The 16,255-nt window shown below is 57.2% G+C and overlaps 7 protein-coding genes across 7 annotated transcripts; 2 read left to right on the forward strand and 5 right to left on the reverse strand.

Moving 5' to 3' along the window:
• Positions 1-457: 457 nt before the first annotated feature.
• Positions 458-1,654, forward strand: GMORB2_4109 (DSRM protein; the record flags this gene model as incomplete). Its single annotated transcript, XM_035466084.1, has 1 exon — positions 458-1,654. The coding sequence occupies one exon, from the start codon at positions 458-460 to the stop codon at positions 1,652-1,654; it is 1,197 nt and encodes a 398-aa protein (XP_035323921.1).
• Positions 1,655-2,287: 633 nt separating this feature from the next.
• GMORB2_4110 (cytosolic phospholipase A2) lies at positions 2,288-4,720 on the reverse strand (the record flags this gene model as incomplete). The annotated part of the gene is made up of 1 exon (XM_035466085.1): positions 2,288-4,720. The coding sequence occupies one exon, from the start codon at positions 4,718-4,720 to the stop codon at positions 2,288-2,290; it is 2,433 nt and encodes an 810-aa protein (XP_035323922.1).
• Positions 4,721-6,086: 1,366 nt separating this feature from the next.
• On the forward strand, positions 6,087-7,364 carry GMORB2_4111 (uncharacterized protein; the record flags this gene model as incomplete). Its single annotated transcript, XM_035466086.1, has 2 exons — positions 6,087-6,401; positions 6,468-7,364. 2 exons carry the CDS (start codon positions 6,087-6,089, stop codon positions 7,362-7,364), a joined length of 1,212 nt encoding a protein of 403 aa, XP_035323923.1.
• A 346-nt stretch (positions 7,365-7,710) lies between these two features.
• GMORB2_4112 (myo-inositol-1(or 4)-monophosphatase) lies at positions 7,711-8,900 on the reverse strand (the record flags this gene model as incomplete). The annotated part of the gene is made up of 3 exons (XM_035466087.1): positions 7,711-8,327; positions 8,487-8,645; positions 8,783-8,900. The coding sequence occupies 3 exons, from the start codon at positions 8,898-8,900 to the stop codon at positions 7,711-7,713; spliced, it is 894 nt and encodes a 297-aa protein (XP_035323924.1).
• Positions 8,901-9,601: 701 nt separating this feature from the next.
• On the reverse strand, positions 9,602-10,363 carry GMORB2_4113 (Pfam:Acid phosphat A; the record flags this gene model as incomplete). Its single annotated transcript, XM_035466088.1, has 2 exons — positions 9,602-10,156; positions 10,259-10,363. The coding sequence occupies 2 exons, from the start codon at positions 10,361-10,363 to the stop codon at positions 9,602-9,604; spliced, it is 660 nt and encodes a 219-aa protein (XP_035323925.1).
• A 971-nt stretch (positions 10,364-11,334) lies between these two features.
• GMORB2_4114 (Pfam:Acid phosphat A) lies at positions 11,335-12,898 on the reverse strand (the record flags this gene model as incomplete). Its single annotated transcript, XM_035466089.1, has 2 exons — positions 11,335-12,649; positions 12,735-12,898. The coding sequence occupies 2 exons, from the start codon at positions 12,896-12,898 to the stop codon at positions 11,335-11,337; spliced, it is 1,479 nt and encodes a 492-aa protein (XP_035323926.1).
• An 896-nt stretch (positions 12,899-13,794) lies between these two features.
• On the reverse strand, positions 13,795-15,219 carry GMORB2_4115 (uncharacterized protein; the record flags this gene model as incomplete). Its single annotated transcript, XM_035466090.1, has 2 exons — positions 13,795-14,417; positions 14,502-15,219. 2 exons carry the CDS (start codon positions 15,217-15,219, stop codon positions 13,795-13,797), a joined length of 1,341 nt encoding a protein of 446 aa, XP_035323927.1.
• Between the last annotated feature and the right edge of the window lie 1,036 nt (positions 15,220-16,255).

Consider the following 16,255-nt stretch of genomic DNA (forward strand, 5'->3'; position numbering starts at 1 on the left):
GCGTGTTGTTTTTCTGGGGGAGAGGGAGATGGTCGGGGCAGTCCGGGGTAAGCGTCAGCCAGTGAGAGGAGTTGAGATTCCAAGCCCACAGTTCTCCATAGCGGAGACCTCGTTTGCTGACTAAGTCTCATCTCACTCTTTTTTTTTCCTTAGCACTACGGATACTCGTAGGCATTTTTTAACAACTCACTGGACCAGTCTCGGGCCGATAGATTCTCCGCCAAATTTCCCCTTGTGCCATCGTCCTGTCTCCCAAGACACGAATTTTTGGTTCTTCTCGGTTGCTTTGCTCACACGAAGGCTTGACCCTCGGACGGCCGCAAATCTTCCTCCCCTCTCTCTCTATCTCTCACTTTTTCTTCTTCTTCTTGGACGTCGGAGTAAATATAAGTGCTCGACAATTTCTCTCCCCCCCCCCTCCCCCCCCTTCTCCACACACACAGGTTGAATTGTCGTAATGAAGAGGTTACGTCCCTCGCGATGGACCGGCCAGATGGTCTACCAAGCTCGGTCAGGAGCAGCAGTCGGTAGTCACGCCCAGCACTCATTGATGGCGTCATGCGCTGCAGTTAGCAGCAGGAGATGTCAATCGACAATCAGCAGCAGCAGCAGTACGACACCTTCGTCGTCACCGGCCGAGACGCGCCGATCCCCCCTTCCCTCGCCACGACCGGAACGATCCCTCGAGTCGGCCAAGCTGGCCGCTCTGCACGCCCGCCTCTCCCTCTCGAGCAAGGTGCCTCTGCAGACGCTGGCGCGCGCACTAGTGACTCCCTCTGCGGACGCCAACGCCAGCTTCAACAATCAGAACCTGGCCACCCTGGGTGCCAGCATCATCAACTACCACGTGCTCGAGCACCTGGTATGCAAATTCCCGCGTCTGCCCATGGCTATCCTGTACGAGGCCCTGAGGGCATACTCTGGCCCGGACGCACTGGCTCAGGTGGCGCGTCGATGGGGTACGGACGAGGCCGCCGCCCCGGGAGAGGAGGTGGACCCTGGACTGCTGCAGTGGTCGCCCGCCCCCAAGCCCGCGTCGGCGTCCGCAACTTCCGCACCCACCTCCCAGTCAACCTCAGGCTACGTCCGTGCTGACCTGGACAAGTACCGTCGCGGAATAAGCAGCCGTGTTGTTCTGGACGACGACTTTGGTGACAAGGTCGTGTCGGACGCCTCGTCGCCCCATAATTTCGAGCAGCTTCAGAACCGGGCCTTCTCGTCGTTTGCCCAGGCCGTTGTCGGCGCCATCTACGCCCACTGCGGCCGCCAGTCGGCCAAGGCCTTTGTCGACAGCCACATCCTCTCGCGCTACCTCGACCTCTCGTCCCTGTTCGCCTTCAACCTCCCGACGCGCGAGCTGTCAATGCTGTGCGCCCGCGAAGGGTTCGAACCGCCCCTGGCCCGTCTCGAGAGCGAGACCGGCCGCCTGTCACGCACCCCCGTCTTCGTCGTCGGCATCTACAGCGGCAAGGAGAGGCTGGGTGAGGCTGCTGGCTCGAGCCTCGACATGGCCCGACGGAAAGCTTCCATGAACGCCCTCAAGGCCTGGTACCTCTACAGTCCGGCCAGTAAGGTCCGTGTGCCTAGCGAGATGTTTGAGCAGGGCGCCAAGCCTTGGAAGGCTCCTCACATTGACATCGGCGAGCTTCTGTAGTTTTTTTCCCCCCTCTTCTGCCTCACGCCCACTACTACCCTTGTAACCTATTTTGTTCTTCATTTCTTTATCTTGTATTCTGTTAGGAGAGAGATAGAAAGAGTGCTTGGGCATGATGTCGAAGAACCAAGAAAACTTGTGTCTAGTGTACATTACAAAACATGAAACAAAGAAAATTGTCATTGACAAGAAAATAAGAAGGGGGGGGGGGGGGGGGGGGGAGGAGGATATCTACAAGGTGGATGATTAGACGACGACCTCCTTTTTTGTATAAATATATATATATGTGCATTCAGCCGATGATTCCCTTGGCACTGGNGTGCTTGGGCATGATGTCGAAGAACCAAGAAAACTTGTGTCTAGTGTACATTACAAAACATGAAACAAAGAAAATTGTCATTGACAAGAAAATAAAAAGGGGGGGGGGGGGGGGGGGGGAAGAGGATATCTACAAGGTGGATGATTAGACGACGACCTCCTTTTTTGTATAAATATATATATATGTGCATTCAGCCGATGATTCCCTTGGCACTGGTGCCATCTTTGGTTCAAATGGTGAATGAACAAGGGTTGATTGTGATTTTTCTCTAGTACCTGTACATGCACATATAAAACAACTCGTGCTCGTGCAAACTAACTGAACTGATCTCCCTCTCCGGCGAGGGCCTTCTCCCCCCGTCTAGCTAGTCGCTTCATCCGGTCCTGCTTCTCGGCTTCCAGCCTCGTGGCCTTTTTGCGCTCGTACACAGCCCTGACCGTCTCGCGGATCTGGTCCTTGCCCTCGTCGTAGTTGGCCCTGGCCAGCTGGACGACCTTGTCAATCTGCTCGGGCGTGTAGACAAAGTTCCAGGTGCTGAGGAAGTCCGTCTCGCCCGGCGACACGTTGGGCACCTTGTCGTTGGGCAGCAGGGGCAGGTAGACCACTGCTATGCCGGCGTCGGCTTCCATGAGCCGCCACGCGTCCGGCGGTCCGATGGCCTTGGGAGGAGGTGGCGGTTCCGACGTGCGCTCCTCGGTCTTTCCGACCCAGATAGTGCAGTAGCCCAGATCCTGGCTCGCAGTGCCGGCGGCGGCGGCTTGGCTCTTGGCCTCGCGGATCTTCCAGTCTGCCTCCTGGGCCGTGTGGACCTGGCCTTGGGCCTCGGCGAGGTCAGTCTGCGTCTGGGTGGCCGACTCGTCAGGCTTGGGCCATCCGATGCCCAGAGGCCAGCCCTTTATGCCGCGCTGGCGTGCGTATCCGTCCACCACGGACAGCCAATTGTCCGTCCTGACGTCGGCCGAGTTGTCAAACGTGATCATGACGTCCACGTTGCGGCCGGGGCGGAGAAGGGGGTATACGGGGAGGTTGTTGGACATGCCGGCGTCCATGAGCTGTATGTACTCCTGGTCGTAGACGGACGCGGGCGTGGTCTTGGGAAGCTTGCCGTGCATGCGGTAGGCAAAGTTGGGGATGCGCGCCGGGTCGATGGGATGCACCTTGCTTAGATCGCTGCTCTTGCCGGTGATCATCTCGTCGACGGTGCCGAAACCGGTCATGTTGCTGACGACGGGGCGGATCTCGCGGTAGTAGTGGTTCAGCGTGGCGCAGAAGGCGCTGCCGAAGACGCCCAGGAGCAGAGGCACGCGGATCTCGGGCATGTGGAAGCCCTTGTTCTCCGGGGGAGGGGGGACGTCCTCACCGTCCTGGAACTTGCGGCCCAGAGCCCACGTCGGGATGCCCGCGCCGAACTCCTCGCAGAAGAACTCGTAGGGTGTCAGCTCGAACCACTGGAACCACGATTCGTTCTTGGCCTGCTCCTTGGCCTGCTCCGCCGTCATATCGGCGGTGCCGTCCGGGTTGAGCCCGGGGATCTCGTGCCGTACCGCCGTGTAGATGGGCATGGGGCTCTGGCCGTACTTGATGTAGTCGCGCTGGTTGGAGAACTTGAAGTCACGCTCGTTCACGCCCAGGTCACCCTTGGGCACCAGGTACCGCGCCGCCAGCAGCAGACCGTAGACGTCGACGAGCCCAAAGTCGGCGTTGGGATCACCCCTGAGCTTCTCCACGATGCCGCTGAGGAGGTACTTGCTCGTGGGCAGGGAGACCAGCGACTGCAGCGCCACGGGGGGGTAGGCAATGTGCGTCGAGGCGCGCGACTTGAGGTGTTCGACCAGGGTCGCGACGCGGCCCTTGGCCAAGGACGACAGGTTGAAGGCCTGCAGCCAGCAGGAGCCGCTCACGCCGGCCGTGTAGGTGACGCAGTCGAACAGGCCGTCCTCCTCGGTGGCAAGGATGGACCCGGCACCGGCAATGAGGGCGCGCAGCCCGCCGCCGGACCCGCACATGGCGATTGTGGGCACATCGTCCGGGTGGATGTCGTCCTCCCGCAGATCCAGGTATCTGGCCAGGGCGACGCGGATGACGCGCTTGCGCCGCGAGAGGTATTCCTTCTCGTCGTCGCACAGCTCGTCGGACACGCGCACCGACGCAGAGTACCGGATCTCCGGGTTTACAAGCGGGTCGTGGGCCTCGTGCCAGATCTCGTCGGCCAGAGACCCGGGAGACATGGAGAGCTCCCGTTGCAGCTTGCCGATGTAGCCGGGCATCAGCTTAGCCCAGTCGGGTAGGATGTAGCCGGCCAGCTTGTCAGACAGGGTCGACCATTCCAGGGCTGTCGTCAGGGAAGCCGTTTCGAAGGTGCGCGCGAAGTTGGCCCAAGCTGGGAAAGGGCCGTCGTCTCTGCTCCCATCGCCATGGCTCTCGTCTCGGTCGCCGTCATCCTTCGCGTCACGCTTGGGTTGGCCATCATCAGCATCTCCCTGTTCCGGCCTCGGCTGCTTCAATGGGACGCCCGAGAGACGGTACAGATCTTGGTTCGGGTGATGGAGCGACCACAGCAACAAGCCGCCAGCCGAGAGTACCGCCAGAGGGATCGTAGACACTGGGCTACGTACTTGTTTGGCGGCATTGGCCCTGTTGGACGTGAACAAGGTGCGCCGGGGTTGTCCGGGACGTAGGTTGAGGCTTCTGCTGCTCAGCCGAAGCTGGACTAGGCCTCTTGTGGAGGTACTGCTGGGGTATCTCATGATGTTTGGGGTAAGAGAGGGCCGCTGGGAAGAGTCCGGAAGGCTGTCGTGTTGCCCTGAACAGCGTCACTCAGTGCATGGTCGAAGAGGAATCGTTCTCTGAGATTGGTAGTATATATATTGAACAAAAGAGAAGGGGAGAGAGAGAGAGAGGGAGAGAGAGAGAGAGAGAAAAGAGAGAGAGAGAGAGAAAAGAGAGAGAGAGAGAAGAGAGAGAGAGAAGAAGAAGAGTGATGGAGAGAGACGACAAGCGTGGGGACTGTTCTTGAGGTTTAAGGGAGTAGGTATGTTGGACTGGGTCTTGGGAGGGTGGTCGAGAACTTGCTTGGCGATGCATCGGGACTTTTCCTGATCCGAGGCTGATGTCATTCCGGTCTCTATGAACACTGAGAGGTGGAAGCTCGTAGGCGGGCAGGGTTACCTGTACGAGTACCCGTACGAGTACCCAGGTAGACTGTATCAGTAGTAATCTGTAGACCTGTAACCAGTAAATGTACCAAGATGGATCTGCTTTTAGTAGAAGGTTTAGCTGGTATGGGCGCTACAAGGTTTTCTGTCTTAGCGCTGGAGCAGCTGTATGGCACTGAGGCTGCTAACGTTCTAGCTCTCGGCACCTTTGGTTTGCGTCATGATGAAAAATCGTGCGCTGTGTGAATTCAACCAGTTGATCAATACATCCACCTTTATTACTCATCCGAGTGACTCTCAACGGCGCACGAGTAAGCAGAGAGAGGTTTACTAGCTCCAATGGCCATAATAATACTTGCAAGACTCATCGCTCATAACGGGACGTGGGGAACATGCAATGCACAAGAATTCTACCAATGCGGGACAAGCGGGGCCTCGGGCGGTGAGATCGCTGCCGCTAATATTTGGCGCAGTAGCATTTGGCAGAATTTCCTCTTTGGGATAAGGGTCCCCCCCCCCCCCCCCCCCCCCCCCCCCCCCCTTCCCCCCATCTCCATCCAACGCTGCGCCGTGCGAGTTGCGATCCATTATTTTTTTCCCATTCCTTTTTTTTTTTTTTTTGGTCATCGCATCTTTTTTTTTTTTTTCCTGTCTGAACTCCTCTTTATTGTATTCGATCTTGCTCCGTTACTCGGTTTACCGCGAGTCTCGAATCTGGCACTTGGTTCAAAAGACTCAGAGGTAATTGACCAATTCGAATTTTTTTCTTTCTCCTGCGCCCACTCGCAACTGATTCTTACTTTGCCCCGCCACCAAGGCAGACAACTTCTCGGTCATTTTTTCTTCTTCCTTCTTTCCTTTACTGACAAGAGTCACATCTATAACAGAACAACAGACTCCCACCCTCTCAATTGCCTCTCTCACCTCTCCCTGTCTATACATCTATAAACAAGTCACGATGAGCGACGCCGACGCTACCTCGGCCAAGCCCGTCGAGGAGCAGCCCCAGGCCACTGCTGCCCCGGCTGAGACTCCCGCCGCTGCCGAGGCCGAGGTCGAAGAGACTCCAGCTGAGGAGCCCAAGTCCGAGGAGACCTCCGCCGAGGAGACCCATACTGAGGAGGCCCCTGCCGAAAACCCCAAGGATGGTGCCGCTTCGTCCGACGTCCTCAAGACGACGGCCAAGATTGACCGCAAGGACTTCAAGAACAATCGCAAGTTTGACCCCGAGTCTCGCGAGGTGACGGATGACCCCGAGGCCATCCGCAAGCAGGTAATCTCACATATCCACCTTCGACCCGTGACTCGGGGACCGACACTAACATCCCCTCTGTGCTAGGTCGAGTTCTACTTTGGCGACTGGAACTTCCCCCAGGACAAGTTCATGTGGGAGACTGCCGGCGGAGCTGAGAACAAGCCCATTCCGATCAGCAAGATCCACTCGTTCAAGCGCATGCGCGTGTTCCAGCCATACAGCGCCGTCGTGGCCGCGCTGCGCGAGAGCAAGCTCCTGGACGTCGTGGACGGGCCCGAGGGCTCGGCCGAGGGGTCCGAGTCGGTCAAGCGCAAGACGGCGTACGTGCCGCAGTCGCAGTCGCGGGCCAAGAACGAGGCGTCGACGGTGTACGCTAAGGGCTTCGGCGACGAGACGCCCAGCATGCAGTTCGACCTGGAGAGCTTCTTCGCCCAGTACGGCGAGGTCAAGGGCGTCAAGCTGCGCCGCACCAACGAGGGCCTATTCAAGGGCTCCGTCTTCGTCACCTTTGCCGATGAGGAGACCGCCGCCAGGTTTGTCGGCCTCGAGACCAAGCCCCAGTGGCAGTCGCATGACCTCAAGATCATGACCAAGAAGGCCTACTGCGACGAGAAGTCGGACCTCATCCGCCAGGGCAAGCTTGAGCCCAACACGACCGTCACCAAGAAGTTCTTCGAGGGCAAGGAGAGCAGCAAGGGCGGCAGCGCCAACGCCAACGGACAGAATGACTGGAAGAAGCGTCGCGACAACGACCAGAAGAACGGCTTTCGCGGTGGACGCGGCGGAGGCCGTGGACGTGGCGGACGTGGACGCGGCGGCCGCGGCGGCGGCGGTTCCCGCGGCGGACGTCGTGACCGTGACCAGAGGGACCGTCGCAACGGTGGCGGCGAGGGCCAAGGCAACGCGAAGCGTGCGCGTGAGGACGATGGCGGTGCCTCGGAGGCCCCGGCTGCCAAGAAGGTTGATGCCAAGGAGGCATGAGGGAGGAGGCACATTGTCTGTGAACGCGTTTCAAAAGTACCGTGGGATTATGAGGGAGAGTGGAGAGGGGATAGGGACAAATCTTCACTCCGCATACGCATAGACGGCGTTTCTAACCTTGAAGGCAGATGGACCATGTTGATCTACTTTGTTACAGTCTTGATACTTTTCATCTTCATTTCTTTTCATCGATTTCTCTGAAGGGGCACCAATGTACGTAACTGAAAGAAGGGGGGAATATCATGATATGAAAAAGAAGAACCAAAAGAAAGAGAAGAACCCCCCCCCCCCACAAGTCCAAATCATCAATGCATGTATATTTTATATATATATACGGCCATGTCATCTAAACCTTGTAATCCAGACGACCGTGACCGATGACGTTCCAAAACTCCTCAACCAGCTCCTTCTGACCGGACGGCGCCCCCCTGACGGCGAGGTAGACCCTATCCTCCAGAGCAGCCTCCCACACGCCCGGGTTCCCGCCAGCCATGACACCCCCGGCCTCGGCGAGGATGCACCAGCCGGCGCAGACGTCCCAGGCCCAGCAGCCGCCCTCCCAGTAGCAATCCATCTGACCAGCCGCCACGGCGGCGATGTTGAGGGCGGCCGACCCGAGAGACCGGATGGAGTGGCACATGGCGCCGCCCGTCTCCTTGGTAGCGGCCAGGCGGCGGAACGTCTCGACCTTGAGGTCGAAGTTGGGCCCGTCGCGCGACGACCCCCACTCGGCGGCCACGAGGGCACTGTCTAGGCCGGCTAGCGGAGCGGGGGATCTGGCCAGCGGGAGGCGCCGCGGCTCAGAGCCCCGCGTGCGCGTCATGAAGGCACCACCGCCCTTGATGGCCGTGAAGAGCAGGTCTTGCCACGGGTTGTAGATGACGCCAACCGTCGGCGTGCGATCCACCGCCAGGCCGAGAGAGATGCAGGCGTTGGGAAAGCCGTGGACAAAGTTTGTCGTTCCTTTTTTTTTCCCCCTCGGGAATCTGTCAGACCTTTTTTTTTTTTTTTTTTGGGGGGGGGGGGGGGGGGGGGGGGGGGGGAGGGGGAGGGTTGTTTCTTTTGAAGATGCCGACAGACAATAAGGACGACTACAGAGAGAAGAAAAGGGGAGGAGTGTACCATCGATAGGGTCGACGACGAATGTTGGCTCCGGTCCGATCCTCATGCCAGGCTTGTACGTCTCTTCACCTACAAAGGCAACGGAAGGGAACGAGGCGGATAGACGACCGGATACCATCTTTTCCACTCCCCTGTCTACCTCGGTGACGATGTCGACGGCTGTGGGGGGATGCTTGTGTTAGAAGGGTTTGTCTTTCTCCATTTCGTATCTTCTCTCTCTTTTCACACATCAAGTATTTCCGACAGAGAAGAGAGAGAGAGAGAGAGAGAGAGAGAGAGAGAGAGATACAACACACAGTTGAGCTTGGTATCGCTGCCAATGTCCTGAGGGTTGGCAGCCAGAATCATCTTGCCGGCATCGTAGGCCACCTTGACCAATTCATCATGGACGGCTTGGAGGTTGATGTCGGCCATGTCGGCTCGCCTTTGTAGACGTTCCTCGTAGAGATATGTCCCTGAATAGAGATGTATTAGAGGTCAAGAGAAGAGAAACGACGAGGTTGTCAGGGAGAGAAAAGACTCAGTGATGTGGTCAGAGTGGGTGGGGTGAGGGGCAGCATGGCCGTACATGTGTGTATATATATATTACGAGGAGTATTATGTACGAGTAGACAGAGCAGGCAGCACACCGTGCCTCCCTCTATGATGTATTGCGGAGTAACATATTATTTAACAATTATTTCGTTTTACACGCTTTGTTTTCCCACGTGGGTCCGACTCTCTGCTGTCATTCACATCTCGATGATTTTCCGTCTTTCTTTTTTTTTTTTCCATAAGAATATTTGCATCTTATCCTCTCTGATACTAAGTCCACCTTCCCCCCCCCCTCCTCCCTCTGTCTTCTTCGTCTTGATCGTATCCGCTCTGTCCCTTCCTCTGCCATTTGATGATGAATGAGATATAACTGACGCTTTTTCTCCTCCACGGGGTAATGTAATCGACGCCTTTTTTTTTCACCTTGACAGAAAAAACATTTCCAAAAGAAAAGAAAAAAAAGGAACAAGTAAATGATACAGTAAACGTCAACAATGAACAAGAAAAAACAGCAATTGTCACACCAAGAAAAAAAAAAAAAGAAAAAACCGCCTTATTCACACATAGACCCTGACCCTCCTTTAGACCTGCTCTCTGAAGGTAGACTTGTCATGACCCTCCGTAGGTCTAGGACTCATACCTCGGAGGTTCGAATCATTGCCAGCATCGTCATCAAACGGGTTCCGCCTATCGGGTCGACGACCCCTCTCCTCGTCCTCCGCTCCGTACGGTCCCGACGAAGAAGACAGGTTGATGCCCTCGTAGGCGCCGGCACCCTGGTACTCCAGACTATCCGCGCTGTCCCTGCGGTTGGCGCCAGTCCCGGCACCGGACCGTCCCCGCTCGTAGTGTTCGTAGTCGTTCGCGTCGTCGACACGCGTATCCCATGCCTCGTCCGGATCGAGGGGGCCGAACCCGCGATGGCCGGTCCCGGCGGACCCTCCCCCCGCTTGCTGCTCATAGGCACCCCTGGCGGATCGCTGATTGCCGCCGCCGCCGCCACCGCGGCCCTTGACCTTTTGTACCTGCTGGTTGAACCAGCCGACTACGCCTCCGGAGGCGGGGCGGGGTGGACTGTAGGAGCCGCCACCGCTTCGTTTCCATGGTAGATAGTCGGATAGAGAGGGGGTTGGGAGCTATCGGTCGGGGTGTCAGTCAGGCACGTTGCATCTGTGACAAGAGGTACAGAGAGAGAGAATGGAAGGGAGAGGAAAGAGAGTGACAGGGAAGAGACCTACACCCAGGTTACGCGCCCGCAGCTGCGTGAAAAGAACCCAGCCTATAGCACCGAGGACGAAGACGAGCACAATGGCAATGATTATGCCACCGCCAGCAGACACCATGATGCTTATCGACTGCAGTCTCTACTCAGAGGGAGTCTAAGTTTGATGGAGCTATCGAGTTGAGATGTGTGCGCGCGCGCGCATATGCCCGTGGCTGACTTTTGTTCTCTATATGTCTCTTAACGTGTTGTATGCCTGAGAGGAGAGAGAGTGTGTGTGTCAAGAGTATGCGTGTGTCTGAATCGAGTGGCGTGTGTGCGTGTGTGTGTCGTGACGGGACCTCTGAACAACGGTTTGGGACATGCGTCGTCGTCGTAGGTTGGGAACGGATTGGACCAGAGAGGGAGAGTGAGAGAGAGAGAGAGAGAGAGAGAGATGGGTATGGAATGACTGACCGTCTTGGGCCCTTTGCCTTGCTTGGGCTGGGGCTTAGTACGAGGGTGGGTCAAGCACGGGAGGGTCGCTCCCTTCCATGGGAGCTCCAGTGGAGGGGAGGTCCATTCCCTGCTCGCACAGCTGCAGTTACAGCAGACAGGGCGCTAAACTGGCAGCTACCCGATCCGTCCAGTCCATTGGTGTCCCCCATACTCGTACAGGACGTAACGTGAGTGTGTTCCAGGTTACAGCGTCCCCGCCGACACTCACGCTACCGGGGAGAGTACAGTGGGTACCTGCCCTGTTGGATTCCGCTAAGGATTGCCAAGACTGCCCTGTAGCCTCTGTACATCGTGAGCTGTACAGACTACCGGTAATGGAAGCCAACGCTATCCTCACAAAGCGCCGTTTACATGCACTTACATATACATGTACATCTGTACTCAGCATAGGAAAGAGGTAAGTGTAAATCAACCGTCGACATGGTGCAAGTAATATACAGCTACCGTCGTCTTTCACCACTTTTGCGCGGGGGGCGGGGTTGAACGTGAATGTACCGGGATATATACATGTACACGGTAATATATATTCGTCATGATGCAGATGCAGCTATGCACAGATTACGTATGGAATCAGTAATGATGGTGGTGACCTCCCTAGACAAAGCACTTGTCCCAGTCCCCTCCGTCCCTGGCAAACGACAGGCTGTCGACGAAGTCGGACAGCCTGCACCTCCCCAGCTCGTCGGCGTCGCAGCTCTGCAGGGGGACGACCCTGTCGTTGACCAAGATCCTGACGAGCTCCTCGTCGGCGGCGGCGCAGCTCATCTTCTCGACGTACATCCTCCCGGCGAACGGCACGGTCCAGGCGGCCGAGTAGCCGGCGGCCTGTCCGGGCTCGACCCTCTCGTCGACGGGCAGGTTGCCGGTGGCGTTGTACAGGCCGAGGGCGGCGTAGATGGACGACATGGTGTTGTCGTGGCTGAAGTCGGCGTAGAGGGTCCTGTTGAGGGGGAACGTGGCCGGGTCTGAGTCGAGGGTCGAGTTGGTCGACGTATGGTCCTTCACGGGGGAGCGCGTGAGCCGGGCCACCAGTTCGTTGACGTAGCCCACGCCCTGCGTCGATCCCAGCGGGTTGCCCGACCCGTAGGCGTACCACTTCTCCACGGAGCGGTAGTAGTCGTAGTCGAGCCACTCGGCGCGGGAGAAGAGGTTGCAGAACTTCGAGACGTCGCGCGCGCCATCGCTGGCCACCGTATCATACGGGCACAGGTCCATGACGTACACCGTCTCCTCGTCCGTCAGGTTGGCCCCCGGGAGCTTGGCATTGAGCCGGTCCGTCACGTCGGGGATCCACGTGGCCGCGTAGGCCGCCTGCTTGTCGTCGCCGAGGTCGGCGTCCGGCCCCTCCTCAAACTGCGTGCACGCCCCGTGGTTGAGCGTGTTGTTGTACCCCTCGTCCTCGGAGACGACCAGAATGGCCTCACCGTTGCCCAGCGTGCCCTTGGCTGCGTAGAAGCCCGACGTGAAGTTCTCGGCCGACATGATGACGCGTGCCGACCCGGACGCCCGCACGAACGGCCCGTCGTCCGCCGACGATACCAGACCCCCGTACCGCCCGTGCACCGTCGAGCCCAGGTCCGACAGCTGCTGCTGTCCGAACGCGGTGAGCGAGTCCGACCCCAGATCGTACGTGTAGTCTCGGATGAACTCGAACCCGTCAGCGTACTCCGTCACCGACTCCTGGATCCGGGAGATGAGGGACGAGTACGTCTCGGTCTTGTGTGCCGTCGGGAACCGGGACCCGTGGCGCGACAGCACCGACACCGACGTCAGGGAGCAGTCGTCCGGCACCGACGTCTCCAGGTCCGACGGCACCGGGAAGAAGGGCGAATACTGGCCCCAGAGGTGTGTGGACTCGGAGCCGTTGCAGCTCGCCGTCGCCTCGCACTCGCTTGACGCTTCCACTTCTCTGCGAATATGGCTGTTTTTTTTTGGTCTGTCAGTCACTCGGACAAGCTGAGATATATATTTCCACTCAACAGAATTTGACGTACTGATGAGGCAGGGGAGTGATGACGAAGGCCGTAGCGAGAGCGACGAGAACGATGGCGAGCACCGCAGCGCCGCGTCTCTTCTGACGGCGCACAGCACTGCGACTTGCCGTCCCCTTTTCGGAGTCAGTCACGAGGCTGTACTCGTGTCGCACCATGGAGGACATAATTGCCTTAGTTATCGTAGATGTCGAAGCCTACAGGAGAGAGAGAGAGAGAGAGAGAGAGAGCTGAGCCAAACAGAAAAGAACGAGACGACTCGTCACACACGGTGAGCAGGGTTGCGATGAGTAAAACGGAGAAAGGGGAGACGATCCAGCATGATGAGCGGGATGAACTGGTGTTTATATAAAATAATTCGGGCCTTCAAGAGAGAAATGAAGAAAACTGATTCGAAATGAAAGGAAACCGTAAATGGATCTCCTTCGCTCAGTGTCCACCTCCTGACTGGTTACTGATGCAGCGTCGTAGGTAATAAGACTCCGTAGTAGTATGGAGTAGCCTGTAGGTACGAGATACTAAAATAGCAAAATACAACCTTGGTGACCACCAGGGACCAGGCCCAAACGTCTCTGCGGCATTATTGCCAAACGAGGAAATATGAGATGTTAATGCCGTGAGAACGAGCCTATACGGCTCTCATGCTAACAGTACTTTTGTCAATTTTCTTTTTCAGAATCAATAAATGTCCGCAAGTTCGGCACCTTTTTTGGCCAAGACGGGAATTGCATTCGTAAGTGCATGAATTCCCGGACCCGTTCATTCTGAGCGCGAGAGAATATTACTCATGAATTCTTGGAATATAGAGAGTACTAGCAAATAATACTAACCAGCTCGTCTCATCCCTTGTCTATATAAAAAAGCCACCAAAGGGCAGGAGGGGGGTGGGGGGGGGGGGGRGGRGGAGAAGAAGAAAAGGCATGCTTGGCATGCACATAACATACAACAAAAATGGTATCATGTGCCTGGGCTGTCGAAAAGAATAAGAAGAAATGCGTTAAAGAAATAATACGGATGGGGAAATGGGAAGAGACGGAGTGGGATCAGAGGGGCAGAAACAAGATCATCCGGTCCCAAACGTTCCCACACGCCCAAGTCGAGGTAGGTCCTGCACCTTGACAGGCCCAGACGCACCACCGCACACCGGCGACGACGCATTGGGCAGCGTAGGCGGACAGTCCTCGGAATCCCACGTGGAGATGGTGGCCATCGAGTCGAACGAGTCGTGGCCCTGACCACCGGGTGCGACGCACTGGTAGAAGCCCTGCGTTCCCTTGACGGGTCGGGCGAGGTTGGTGATGGAGTCGAGGCTGATGTCACGGCTGTGCTGGCCCTGGCTCTCTCGCTCGCGCTGCTGCCGCTGGTCCCGAGGGAAGAGCCAGTTGGATACGCGGGAGAAGGACTTCTTCTTGCGCAGCGGAGGGGGGCGGAGAACCATTGGCAGCGGGGGAGGGGGCAGTGACGACAGCGGCGGGGTGTCGGAGTCGATGTCGTCGATCACCTGGTAGTAATCGCCGTCGTCGCCGTTGCGGTTGGCGTCGGGATGGTGCCTGCTGGGCCTGCTGGGCCCGCTGACTTCCATCTTGGGCGGGGTCGTCCGCGGTCTCTCAAACTCGCAGTTCAGACGCTCGGCAAACGACGGGGCGGGCGGTGGCAGCGCAGGGATGGATGGCATGGGCTCTAGCTCTATCGAGAGGATCCTTGTCAGCATTCTCCTTGCTTCACACCACTAAGTCTTTGATACCTGAGGGTGCTGTCATCATCACTCACCGGACATGGCCCCGGTCATCGAGTGAGCTGTCGACGGCCGACTGGCCGAGTATATGCTCTGCCGCTCGATGACATTGTCGATGCGCTGCTGCAGCCGTTCCGCCTCGGCCATGGCTTGGGCGATGCGCGCCCTTATGCTTTCGACGTCAGGAGACGTGTAAGCGCGCTCCCGGGCCTGCGACTTTTCCGGGACCGGGGGCGGAGTGCCGTGCTCCTGCTCCTGCTCATCGCTGGACGCCTGCAGGCTCGAAGTCCCGGAGTCTGTCGCTGGCCGGAGCGGAAGGTGGAAAGGTGGTACAGTCGAGTTGGCCCGCTGGTGACGCACGAGCTGGTGGTCCTCGTCCAGGCGTTCCCGAAGCTGGGCGGGTTCGGGCGGCGTAACTGCCATGCCGGGGAACTCGAGGAACGAGAGCATCGAAGATATGCGTCGGCTGTTCCTCTGATATATACTGAGTTCTATGGGACGGAATGATGACGGTCGCGCCTGGCGATTTGGTCGCGGCCTCAGCTGGACCGGCGGTGCCTCCGGGGCACGTCCTAGAGCCATCTGCTCCGGGGAATATGTCTGCGGCATGCAGCCTGAGCCGCTCTGTAGGTGGCGAAAGTCGGACGGGGCTGAGATCTGCGGCCGGCGCGATGCGGTGCCTCCCCTATCCGAGGCGCGGAGGATGAAGCTCTTGAGTGAGCCGAAGCCTTTCCTCCAGACCACCGGGATCATGGCGACGGTTCCATGCCGATCCTGGCTGGGGCTCATCTTCTCGTCTTCTTCCTCTTCTTCCTTTTCTCGTTGTTGGTCCGCGAGCAAGTTCTGATCGCTCGTTTCCTTGGCGGTATGCCACGGCTGATTGGGTACCGCGGCGGTCGGGTCTGGCGACTCACTACGACTGGGTTCCCTGCCGAGACAAGAGGCCAGTGGTATGCAGCTCTGGAATATAGGTGATAACCATGATACCGGGGCGTCGTTGTAGTTGTCAGACGAGTATGTCATGCTGCATGAGTGATGACATGCAGTGTGTTTTCGTCTTTCTCTTTTTTTTTTCTTTTCTCAGCTCTTCATGCCTTGCGCGCGCGCGTGTAGGCGTACACGTCGCATGTGCAGATGTGTGTGTAATCCGTAGATGCAGACGTAAGTATGATGTATTATTATCCGTCAAGGAGTATAAAGAAAGAGAAAGAAAGAAGGAAGGAAGGAAATTTGTCATATAAAGGGACAATCTAGGAAGAAAGCGAATGAATGGAAAGAATGAACGACGTCCAGCGATCGGTTCGAGTCAGACACAATTCATAGATGAGCGACGGAGCAAGCGAAGACGAGACGGCGTGAGCGGCTATGTGCGCTGGTTGTACCTATTTTGGTGTAAGTGAGTGGAAACCGACTCAACAAGCCCCGGAGGAACAGTGACGAGCAAAACGCGCAAGACACGAGACACAAGGCACACGACACCCACACGAAGAAGGGGGGAAGGGGGGAGGGGGGAGAATAAGAATAATAAGAAGAGAGCCAAGGTTGTATGAGAGAAGGTCAACAAAGAAGAACAAGGAGATTGGCGAGAGAAAAAAAATAATTAAAAAAAAAGAGGATAATAATGATAATATTTCAAATCACTTGACCCATCTGGAGGACCAAAAGCGAGGTGCTGCCCACGTCTGATGGAGGTCAGACATGAGACGACATGATAGGCTGTAGACTTTCAGACGTCGGACCAGTCGGGCGCGTAGAAGTAGTATACATCTGTACGAGTTGAGGCAAGTCT

The sequence above is a fragment of the Geosmithia morbida genome (assembly GCF_012550715.1).
Source record: "Geosmithia morbida isolate 1262 chromosome Unknown scaffold_2, whole genome shotgun sequence".
In the NCBI taxonomy this organism is placed as follows: Eukaryota; Fungi; Ascomycota; class Sordariomycetes; order Hypocreales; family Bionectriaceae; genus Geosmithia; species Geosmithia morbida.